The following is an 11,776-nucleotide window of genomic DNA, read 5'->3' as shown; positions in this document are numbered from 1 at the left end:
CACCTTCAGACCAAACTAGCAGCTTCCTCTGAGTGAGTCCAGCTGCAGGAGGGAAAAGTGGAAACCTCCAGCTCTGCTGCTTCAAGCTGCTCACACTGAAGGTGAGTTGGACCAAAACACTCAGAGTCACTTTGAGGGAAGTTAGTAGAGGAGGGAGGGAGCCGAGACTGACTGGACCTTCTGTGTTTTCAGCTTCACTCAGAGACAAAATGGCTTCCAGATCAGAGGAGGATCTCTGCTGTCCGGTCTGTCAGGACGTCTTTACGGATCCGGTTGTTCTGTCATGTAGCCACAGCTTCTGTAAGGAGTGTCTGAAGAACTGGTGGAGAGAGGAACCAGCAAGAGAGTGTCCAGTTTGTAAGAGGAGATCTTCAAGAGAGGAACTGACTTTAAATCTGGCTCTGAAGAACCTGTGTGAATCATTCCTACAGCAGAGAGACCAGAGAATCCCAACGGATCTCTGCTCTCTGCACTCTGAGAAACTCAAACTCTTCTGTCTGGACCATCAGCAGCCAGTTTGTCTCGTCTGCAGAGATTCAGAAAAACACTCCAAGCACAGATTCAGGCCCATCGATGAAGCTGCTCAGCAACACAGAGAGAAACTGAAAACATCTCTGGAGCCTTTAAAGAAGAACCTGGAGATGAAGAAGGAAGTTAAAGAGGAGTTTGATCAGACAGCAGAACACCTGAAGGTCCAGGCCCGACACACAGAGAGGCAGATTGTTGAGCAGTTTAAGAAGCTTCATCAGTTTCTGACAGAGGAAGAGGAGGCCAGGCTGGCTGCACTGAGGGAGGAAGAGGAGCAGAAGAGAGGGATGATGAAGGAGAAGATGGAGGCTCTGAGCAGAGAGATAGCAGCTCTTTCAGACACAGTCAGAGCCACAGAGGAGGAGCTGAGAGCTGCAGACGTCTCATTCCTGCACAACTACAAGGCTGCAGTGGAAAGAGTCCAGCGCTGCCCCCTGCTGGAGGATCCACAGCTGCCCTCAGGAGCTCTGATAGACCAGGCCAAACATCTGGGCAACCTGGCCTTCAACATCTGGAGCAACATGAAGGGCATGGTGACCTACACTCCTCTGGTTCTGGACCCAAACACCGCTGGGTCAAAGGTCATCCTGTCTGAAGATCTGACCAGTGTGACTTTGGCAGAGAGACAGAAGTTTCCTGAAAATCCAGAGAGGTTTGATCATAGTTGTTCTGTTCTGAGCTCTGAGGGTTTTAACTCAGGGATCCACAGCTGGGATGTTGAGGTTGTAGACAGTGAAGACTGGATCCTTGGCATGTTGGCAGAGTCTGTCCAGAGAAAGAAATTCATAAGGGATGGATGGTTGGGTGTCTGCTTCTATGATGGTGAATACTCAGCAGTGTGCGTACCAGCTCCTTTCACAGTTCTCTCGGTCCAGCAAAAGATACAGAGGATCAGAGTGAATCTGGACTATGACGGAGGAAAGTTGTCGTTCTTCGATTTGGATACTAACACACACATTCACACCCTCACTCGCACCTTCACTGACAAGACGTTTCCTCTCTTCACCACTGAGGACAAAATAAAAATCCTGCCAATGAAAATCTCATTGACCAAACAGCAGCTCTGATGTTTGAAGAACACAAACTACAAATAAACCGTATTGGTCAGATTGAAACTGAAGATAATCTGATCATCTGGGGGTTTTATGATTTGATTATTTTGAGTTTGTCGTCTCTCATTACTGGAAACCAATTTGTGTTGCAAACACTGTAGAGTATGATCTGTTTTTAAACTGTTTTTATGAATGAATCTGTTGCACCAGAATGTCTTCACTGTGACAGTCTTTTCTAAATAACTATGAAAAGTTCTGAAATAAGGATTGATTGATTCTGCCTCCGTCATTCGTTTGTTTGTCCTCAGAGTTTTCCAAATTTTTTTCCACTGAGAAACAGTTTCTGAAAAAGCAGATTATAGTTTATAGTTTGGCTTTTTGGAGCTTTTTGATTTGACCTGATTTTATGTTCTGAGTTACATAGCAAATAAATGGGCCAACATTTCCTCAAAAAAGAAAAAAAGCCACCTGTTGAACTCAGCTTAAGGAGAACGCCTTGGTCCAACATAAGGTTGCTTCAGTCAAATACTAACGCTGGTCCTAAACCAGATACAGTGGTAATAATAACCCGATTTCAAATACCACAGTAGCTGCCTTAGTCCAGTGAGTTCTGCAAAGGAGAGCTGGATTTTATATTGGTGGATGTATAAATGCATAAAGATTGATGCTTCCAGTGAACAGAAGATCAGAAAAAGCAGAAGAAAAAAAAAAACTCAGTTTGAAAAGAAAACTTTATTAACCATCTTTTTTTTTAAAACTACTGATGATGTTTAAGTCTGAGTTTTGCATCCTGTTCAGGTCTGAGAGCATCAAGGGAACAAGCAGGTTATTTAAACACAGAGGAAACACAGATTCAAAAATACTTTATAAATACAGAGCCGCATTCAGTAGAAATATAAACAGAGTGTGTTTACGTACAGAAGCTGCTCTCAGACCTGACAGGACGACAGACACACGGGGACACCTGAATGTGTCTGAATCCTATTCCACGATTGTCTCTGCTGCTTTACTGGACCTCCACACACACTTCATTATTACAGAAAACCTGGAGCAAGAAAGAGGAGCTACAGCGACTGAGGTGTCTGATCTGAGGAGAAGCAGGAAGTGTTTCACGGTTTCAGAGAGGAGAGGCGTTCATGTCACAGCCCCGCGTCATTGTACGTGGGACTGACCACCTTCAGGATGCTCTGAGCATTCTCCTCCACCAGGGGGCGCCACTTCACCTCTCCTGTGAGCAGCAGGTCCTCTCCGTCCAGAGCGTCGATGAACTGCATCTGAGGAGCAGGAGGAACATTTACCCTCAGAGCAACGACAACATGCCGGGAAAATGCATTTTAAATGATTGTTCTATAATTCCCATGACTTGGAGAGTCAGCACAGAGAATATTAATGGTTTTCCATCACATTAATATACACTTGAATGAGGAGGCACTTTTTATCTGTGAACCACTGATATGGAAATGAAAAGCCGAGAGAAAATGTCCCACCATGAAGTCGAAACCCAACGTGGCCAACCCCAACCTTACAGTCATCTCACTGGACCTCGTTTCCCTCCATGTGGAGGCAAACGAGGTCCAGTTGGTTCTTCAGGTGACTCATTTCTTTCTGGTTTCACTACACAGTGACCTTCCTCAGAGACCAGAAAAACAGACATGTCTTTAATGGTTCTACTGCAGCCCGCCAGCCAGATTCATCTCCATCAGCAGACTCTCTGCATCTCTTCCACATTTTTCGTACCCATTTCAGAGGTAAAACAAGCCACGTATTGCACCATGGCTTAATTTATGTCACTGCCTGAGTGAGGGCCAGACCTGGCCAACTCCTCAAACCACTGCAGCGGACAGGTGGGCATAGCGTCTGCAGTACCGCCATGTCCACCTGAATGACCTTTGGAGCGAAGTGACCGTGACTTTCCAGCAGCACATTTATCTGAAGAACAGGAATGAAATGAAGCGAGAAACGATGCGGCTCTGTGTCGCTGCAAACGGAGTGTGAACGACGCCCACAAAACTGAGGAACAGACTCTAATGGAGACGCTGTAAACTGGGGCAGAACCAGACCAGTTCTGCCCCAGTTTAGCCAGCTGGAGTTAGATTTGACAATGGAGAAAGTTTTAGAGGAAACTGTAGGCCAACGGCAGTCATGCTTGTCCACCAAAGTAAAGCAGTGACTGATGCAGAGAAGATGAGCCCTTTTTTAGGACCTCTGTTGCTAATCTACCTTCCCTGAGCTTTGGTCAAAGGTCACCAAGGCCTTTCACAATGTCAACTGGAAGACCCAAAAGCTGACGGATCCCAGGTGGTTTGAGGAACTTTAGTTTTTGTAGCTGTAGAACCAAACCCAGATGATGAGACACCAGCAGACTTTGGTTTGGTCTAACAGTTACTGTAGCTTATTCCCAACAGCAGAACCTGCCATGATTTCTCAGACTAACTAGCACGGCCACCAATGACCGCTGCCATTGGGAACTTGGACAAGATTTTTAGTTTTGCACAGACTTAAGAGAAACATGAGGGAGAAACACTTTTTAACATCTTTTAAAACTAATGTTCTATCGAACCACAGCAGATTTTCATGCGTGTAGTTTTGCTTGTATTTGGTAGCTGATTTCAGACCTTTTATTTTAGGTTTTCTCTGATCCACTAAATGTATGGTGTGATTTTGTATAAATTAATATCTTTTTTATTCTGTTGACTTTTTTCACAGTGAAAGTAAAATTCAGTAAAATGTGTAACATCATCTGTGATATCATCATATTGATATCATTTTTGGCAGGAAGTGTGACTGAGTAACCAACACACCTGTTTGCGAACGTACTCCACCATGAGCTCCAGCTGCTGGGGGTCGTCACACTGACAGTTGAACAGGTTCCTCCACAGAGCTGCAGCCAGGACGCAGTCATCAGACAGGATTCCCTGCAGAAACACAGAAACACTCCTCAGGTCTTCGCCTCAAACCAGGACCAATGTCTGGACGCTCTCCAGGCGTTAAAAACCCAAAGATCTGGGATTGATTTCATGTTTTCTAAAAAAAGGTCCTGCTTTCTTCTGACCTCATCATATCCAAATATGGCAGCGTAGAAGGTTTCAGTCATGGCTTTCATGGCCTCCTTCCTGTGGATGGCATCGATCTGCAGCACAAACAGAACCACAGGTCAGTTCTGCACAGACAAACACCGAGCTGGGTCCATTAAAAATTAAAACTCTTATAAGGAATTTTTCACAACAAATAATCACAATACATGATAAATGCCAACCTGTAGGAGTAAACTCTGGTTATTTCTGACCTGATGATGGCGCTGTTAAAACAACAGCATCCAATTTAAATTAGAGTCCAAATGTCTGAAGAAAAATGTCAAATTCAAGAGTTTTCTACTTTACTTTTATGCATGCAGAAATAAAAACTGAGGTTTAGATTAAAAAAAACAACAGATTTTAAATAAACTGATTTAAATAAGGGCAGAAACTAAAGGATGGATTGAGTTTGGACATGTGGAGGCCAGGAGAAGAATCAGACTATTTCCCTTTGTGATTTCTGAATTGAAACGAAGCTTTTCAGTGTGATAACCAGCCCGGCTTGGAGCCGTCCAGGTATCAGGTGTTTTCAGACCTCATGGTGCGCTGGACTCGACTGAGGACCAAACTTCCAACATTTTTTATATCTAAAGCTGTTGCGGTTTACTCTCTCTCTGCTCTGAGTCAAATTAATTCAAAAACATGTTCCCCTCCTGGCCTGTGGGGGCGCTGCACCAAGATCCACTGAAGGAAACGACACAAAAACCTCTGAAGACACTGAGAGCAACTTCCTTCTTCACCAGATGGAAACAAGATGGAGGCGTCAGATTTTAGCTGTTGGAGGATTTCTAAAGAATGTTAAGAATTATTCAAAATATAATTTTACAAATAAATTGAACAGTCTAAAATCACTTTTTGAGTGTTTTTAATCAATTCAGAATTGCCAGGAGTAGGAATTGCAATTTTCAATAGAATAAATTCTTCTTCTGTACATATGGAAGTGACTCGGATCAGAGTTTTTTAGAGGGTGGACAGATTGGAATTGGGCCAGAAATGGGTCACATAAGGGCAAAAAAGGAAGAAAATATATATTTGAGTTGCATTAGCTCACTGTCCCGTTGTTGGGGAATCAATGCAGATAAAAACGTTTCTAGCTGAAATTAATTCCCACAGATTGCAGTTAACTAAAATATTTTCTCCCAAGGCGGCCCGTCTCTTCCAACCCAGTAACTCCCCCAGGGAAGCGGCGCTGATGTTTGACTGGAGCGGACAGATTTCTGGACGCGTGATGGATGCAGGTCAGCACCAGGTCTGTTTGAGCAGCGTGGAGCCACCGGTTAGAACAGCTTTTCACGCTTGTTGAGGCTTTCAGAGCTGCAGTTGTTTTTCCTAAAGTGACCCTGAAACATCCTGCAGACCCACATTAACATTCTTTGTTGTGACTCCTGAACAGAGTTGACTTTTTAGAGTGAAACCTGTAATTTCTGCTGTGCAGTAATCGGCCTTGCAGGAGTCTCTCTGTGAGCCAGAGTCCGGCGCTCCATGCCAACCAGCGACGTTTCCTGGAGCTGCTCCACTGACGGAGAATAGAGGAGCAACTCTGTGGCCGTGGCGACCGCAGCCAGCCGCAGCCGGCCGCACTCTCCTGGGACCTGGCTGCACTTCCTGCCTGTTGGCTAAGTTATGCTGATGTACAACCTGCGTCGCTCTGCAGGATGCAGCGGCACGGCTTGCAGCCAAGGCACTAAAATAAGGGACGTTTATTCCAGAAAACAACTCTTGTTTGGATCTTTGATTCTTCACGGATGCTTAAAGTCGCAGAGCTGATCAAAAGAAAACTGTCCAACATCAGCGAGTTCCTTTAAAACCGTCTTTCAACCGAGGTTAATATAGGCAACTAAAACAAAATAACGGAAACTCAAACTGAAAAAATATTTAACCGGAAAAAATAAAAACGCAAAATGGCGACAGAAAAAGTTAGAAGAAAACTCTTGAGTCAGTTGGTTGTTGAACAATAACTGAACAAAATTTTTAAAAATGTAATCTTCTGTTGAGCGAAGATCTTCTGTTGAGCGAAGATTCGGTCAATCGATGTAAACAATCGATTGACCGGCACCAAACCCGACTCACCCCCATGATCTTGCTCCTCTGCTCCACGTCTTCCCACATGGAGTGGACGATGTAACGGCACATGAACTTCCCCTCTCTGCCCTCCTGACGCATCCGCACCAAACACATCCTGCCAGACGACAAACAGGGAGCACAGACAGGAAGTTTGCTTTTTAAATAAATTGGTCCAATCAGGAGGATTTAGATGCTTTATATGAACCTTCAGTCAGGAGTCGGATTTAAACCCACCAGCACTGAACCACCTCACCACTGTTCCTTCCCTCATTCGTCCCTCTGTCTACTTTTTGTAACTCAGTTGAACCGTTTTAGATTCAGATCATCTAAACTACAATTTACCAAGAAAAAACTTCCGTCTTTTATTACAGATATTGTGACTGGTTCTGTTGGAGGGCAAGAAAAGTCCAAACTGCATCCATTACACCAAAATCTGTAAATCTAATCACTTCCAAAATCCATCTAAGCTGATGTTCAGCTTTGAAATAAAATGGTGGGAAACGTCTGCTAACAACTGAGCTAACTTTTAGCTTATCAATTTAGCTAACTTTGAAAATGCTTAGCAGACTTAAACTCTCCCAAGTTAATTTTTCTGGATAGATTCTTAACTTTACTGGTTGTTAGTTCTGTTTTAGTTGAATAAAGTTCATCTGTGTTGAAGTTTTGGTTTTAGATCTTTTTATTCATGCTCTTATTTTGAAATGGGTGAAGACTGCTTACACAGCAGTTCCATTTCCTCTCCTCACATCCTCCACCCGCGATGCAACGCAGCAAATTACTGTTTGAACAAATCAATAACACAAACAGGACGGCATGTAAAGCAGCAGACTCACCAGACATGCAGCTGAGCGACCAGGAACCAGGAGTTCAGAGTGTCCGGCAGGGAGCATTCTGGACCAAACAGAACCACCATTTACTACAACAACAAGCCGGAAAACAGCTGGATCCTTCTGCTGCATTGTGGGAAATGTAGGACTCAGACTTACTGTCAAAGAACTCGTCGTAGTTTATTCTCTCCACGCAACACGTGTACATGCGCAGCGCGGCGATCTTGATTTTCTGTCAAGGCAAAAAAGTTAAAAACTTTAAAGAGATGCTAAAACTTGAAGTTTTAATTTGCTGCAAAAAATTTATTCCTAAGAACAAGTTAGAAAGTGCAGAAAACAAGACAATTTTCCCTAGAAGAGAGAAACATCTGGAACCAAGACCTTTGGAATCAGTATTGAAGAACTAACTTAAAACTCGATAAACCCGAAATTAACATCCGTTTCTGATCCGATGCTGAAAACATTCTAGATCTGGTAACAGTCACAATGTGCTGCAGCCATACAGGCGCATCTATTCATTCTAATTCTATGTTTTGTGCCCTGAGCTTCCCTTACTTTATTATTTATTTTACATTATATTTAGAGCTCCTAATTGCACTTTCTGAACCATTTGGAAGAAAGTTTATTTTTTACATGTTTCACCAACGTACTAATTGTTTTAATCGGTTTCAGTTTCTTTCTTATTTATTTTCCATTTGCTGTTTTACTCCTAACTGCACTGACTGAAAAACTTTAAGTTGTTTTTATATGTTTGACCAAACTTGTGAAGTTACTGGTGTATTTCAAAGAGCTGTACTGGTGCAGAGTTATCAAGTAAGTAAATCTGTCTTTAAAAAAAAAAACAAGAAATGTTTTAAGTAAATTCATCTGTTTTTCAGCATTAGATCAGTTCTATCCGTTAATAAACCTCAGATATCAGACTGAGAAGAGTAGATTGGTGCATCTCTACTTAAAATAGGCTCCTGTATCTTAATGAAAAGTTAGTTTTGTATTTTTTAGGAGTTTTAAAACATTTGCACTAGAAACTAGACAAAAAGTATTGGTAAGAATTTGTGTTTTGAAGTGATTTCAAACGTTTCAGTTTCTGTAGTTTCAGTTTAAATCAGGAAACGGTTTTGGTCCAACATCACGTCTCACCCTGAAGGACACGGATCAGGACATATAAACACGTTTTCTCTGGGTTAAAACCGCCAACATTTCTGTCTTTCTGCCCTTCATCCAAACCTAAAGAACCAGAACTCCATCCAAACCCTCCAACTCACCCATTTGTTGTATTTGAGCGGGGCGGTGAAGCCCATGGCCTCGATGAGTTTGGTGAAGGCGCCGACTTCCTCCTGGGAGTGCTGAGGCGTCTCCTTCACGCTGCAGAGCTGCAAACCCACATCGATTACTTCTGATCAAAGTGTTCGACACCAAAAAACTCCAAGGAAAACATTTCATTTCACCATAAATAGTCCACCAAAAGAGAGAATAACCTCAGGAAATATTCATGTGTTTTCGGCTTGGAAAGAAGCTGAGGTAATTTTAAAAATTTCAAAAATTATGTAATTTTTAAATATTAAATGGTTGATCATTCCATCAGTTACTCAGTACTTGAGTCAACTTTTTACCAAATACCTTTTTACTCTCAAGTAATTTCTTTTTACATTTACTTGAGTAAAATAAGTTGAAGTAGTGTTGCTCTTAAGTACTTTTCCCACCTCTGCTGGTCAAGATGTCAGGAAAAAAACTAACATCCAGGAAAGATTTGATTTTCTATAGCAAAGATTGATCAACGTTTTGATTCACAAACTCAGCAGAAATACAAAGTAAATGTAATTAATAAAAAAAAAAAAAAGATGCATAGTTTGAGTTAATTTCTTAAGTAATATTAACATTTTGTTCTTCTTTTCTGATGTAAATAAAATTGTTTTTATAAGGCTTCTGCAAGTTTAACGATTAGAAAAAAATCTCTTGATGACAATCGCCAAAATATTTTATTTCCTCTTCATCTTGATCATCATTAGCTGCGTTAGCATCAGAGGAAGCTGAGATAAACTGTTCTGTGGCTCAGAGTGAACCTGCATCCGCTACCCGACCTGCACGCTGCAGGGACGTCTGGATGAGCGCGTTGTTGGTCAGACTCCTGATGCTTCATTACCTCAGTGCTGATGTGCAGAACCCGACTCTGCGTCAAACAGCTGGATCTGCTCAGCTGGCCGGCGGCCGAAGCTCTCAGACACCAATCCTGCTCCAGCAGCTGGGAGGAAAAAAATTATATTTACCATTTCTCCCTAAAATTCAGATACATATGCAACATAAAAGTTAATATGCTGCATTTGTTCAGTGATGAACTTCAGAGCTGCAGTTCAATATCTGAGGAAAATTCAGTTATGGTTCTGCAGAATGACAAGAAGGCAAAAAATGTTTATTATAGAATAAAAAAATTATTATAGAAATGTTTACATTGTCCTAAAACCAGGTTTCACTGAAGGTCAGAGGTCACAGTGTTCTGGCTTACATGTTCACCAATCAGCACCAGGTTTGGATCTCTCAAATATTGCAGCATTTTCCAGAACAATAAACCCATAAATAGTTAAAAATACCAAATTCATCCAAACCAATGGTGAGAAAAAATATTTTTATAAATAACTTTAACTGAAAACTTCCTGGTGACATCTATAAAACCTAAAAATTCACACAAATTTTGTCAGAAATATTTTATTTAGTTTTAACCTAAAGCTTCTGGAAGCCATTTGTTCCTGAAACTCACTTGGATCAGAAAAATAGTTTGAGTCATGAAGCTGCTTAAAAACCAGATTCATACCAAATAACATATTTCTCAGTATATTGACCATTAAAACTCTGAGTTAATTTTAGTCCTTTCAGTGTGAACTTGGTGTAAAAGTGAGGTTTCATTGTAAGTAGGGACAAATTTACAGCATGAGAAAATACTGATCATTTAAAAATGTACAAAATGTGCATAAAAACTGATTATTTACCAACTTAAAATTTAAGAAATTATTTATTTAATTCACGTGTAAATATAGAGGGTTATAATTACCTTTAACAATTATACTTTGTTTTTCTATAAAGAAAAAAATAATTTATGAATGCTTTAAATTAATAAAAATATCTTATTATTGCAATTGTAGGCGTTTTCAATGAGCCCATTTACACAGAGAGCAAGTTTGCATCAGTTGTCTGATAAAATGCTTTTTTTATTCTTATGGAAATTACATATGTTATAATATATCTTTATATTCTGACTTGTATGGAAATTAAAATAAAAAGGATCCAAAACCCCAACAAAGTTTTAAAAATTAAAACATTTAAATGTAAACATTTCTCCTATTTATTACCTTCCTGTTATTTTCATTTTCAGACTCTAGAGGAGAAATTATTTCCAGAAGAAACATTTCTGTCTCATATTTAGCTTCCAGAAAAATAAACTGAATATTTCAATCTATCAGCAAGTGAGTCAGAATAAATGATCCCATCAGGTATTTAATCCTGTAAACCTGACACATCTGTTCCTCTCTGATGCTTCGTCTCATCAGAACCAACCGAACCCCTCAGATTCTGCCTCTCTGGATTTAAATGATCCGGATTTTTAAGCTGGTTCCGGAGTTAGCAACAAGCTAACTTTTAGCTCCTACCTTCGCGCAGGCGCCTCTGGACGCCGCCGCTCTCACGGCGCACCTGGCGGCGACCTGCAGCGGCCGCCGGTACATGACTGCAGCAGGTACCGGTGTGAGGGCCGAGGAGGACCGGGCTGCTTCTCTGCGGCTACCTGCGAGCACACCTTCTGGTTGGGTAACACCTGTCCCAGCAATGTCAACGGAATCTATCCGGCAGCGAATACTGTCCGACCGGAACGCCGCGGAACGAACGAAAGGTCCGCTTGGTTTAATAACAGCAGAGGGTGTGGTGTAATTTGTAGTTTATTTGTGCTAATAAATTTATAATCCACTTTCAGTGAGGATTAAACTTCCTGTGTAATTTTATACATCTGGTGAACTATTTAGACAGCACAGCTGCTGCTTAGAAAGTTAATATGGAAAACTCAAAGTGCCACAATTACTTTTTATGAATAATTCCAGATTTACAGCGCTGTACCTTGAGCACCTGGAGACACAATTGCAACAAGACGGTCCTGGGTTCTGGGTCTTTTGGCGTCTTCTCTCCGTACATGACTCACAGGTTCTAATGATTCACAACTAAAATGTTAAAAATTTATTGGCATGCTCAT

General features: G+C 41.4%; 2 protein-coding genes across 3 annotated transcripts in view; one reads left to right on the top strand and one right to left on the bottom strand.

Annotated features, from left to right (window-relative positions):
• Positions 1-2,440, top strand: part of LOC106956007 (nuclear factor 7, ovary-like) — a 5,687-nt gene extending 3,247 nt beyond the window's left edge. The window contains exons 1-2 of one of the 2 annotated variants that reach the window (XM_015046519.1): positions 12-101; positions 193-2,440. In XM_015046519.1, coding sequence (XP_014902005.1) covers positions 210-1,595 — 1,386 coding nt within the window. In that variant the 5' untranslated portion in view covers positions 12-101; positions 193-209 and the 3' untranslated portion in view covers positions 1,596-2,440. Of the gene's footprint in view, positions 1-11; positions 102-136 lie in introns of those variants that run through there. The other variant, XM_015046520.1, reaches the window with a different exon arrangement.
• uqcc1 (ubiquinol-cytochrome c reductase complex assembly factor 1) lies at positions 2,298-11,415 on the bottom strand. The gene is made up of 9 exons (XM_015046521.1): positions 11,184-11,415; positions 9,686-9,784; positions 8,808-8,915; positions 7,705-7,777; positions 7,552-7,609; positions 6,725-6,833; positions 4,633-4,710; positions 4,382-4,495; positions 2,298-2,854 (listed from the first exon to the last, which is right to left on the bottom strand). The coding sequence occupies exons 1-9, from the start codon at positions 11,256-11,258 to the stop codon at positions 2,720-2,722; spliced, it is 849 nt and encodes a 282-aa protein (XP_014902007.1). The 5' UTR covers positions 11,259-11,415; the 3' UTR covers positions 2,298-2,719.
• Between the last annotated feature and the right edge of the window lie 361 nt (positions 11,416-11,776).

This window comes from Poecilia latipinna, unplaced genomic scaffold, assembly GCF_001443285.1.
Source record: "Poecilia latipinna isolate Pla-1442-1.1 unplaced genomic scaffold, P_latipinna-1.0 Scaffold782, whole genome shotgun sequence".
In the NCBI taxonomy this organism is placed as follows: Eukaryota; Metazoa; Chordata; class Actinopteri; order Cyprinodontiformes; family Poeciliidae; genus Poecilia; species Poecilia latipinna.
Note: the sequence above shows the minus strand (reverse complement) of the source record. Positions and strands in the feature narration are given on the sequence as shown.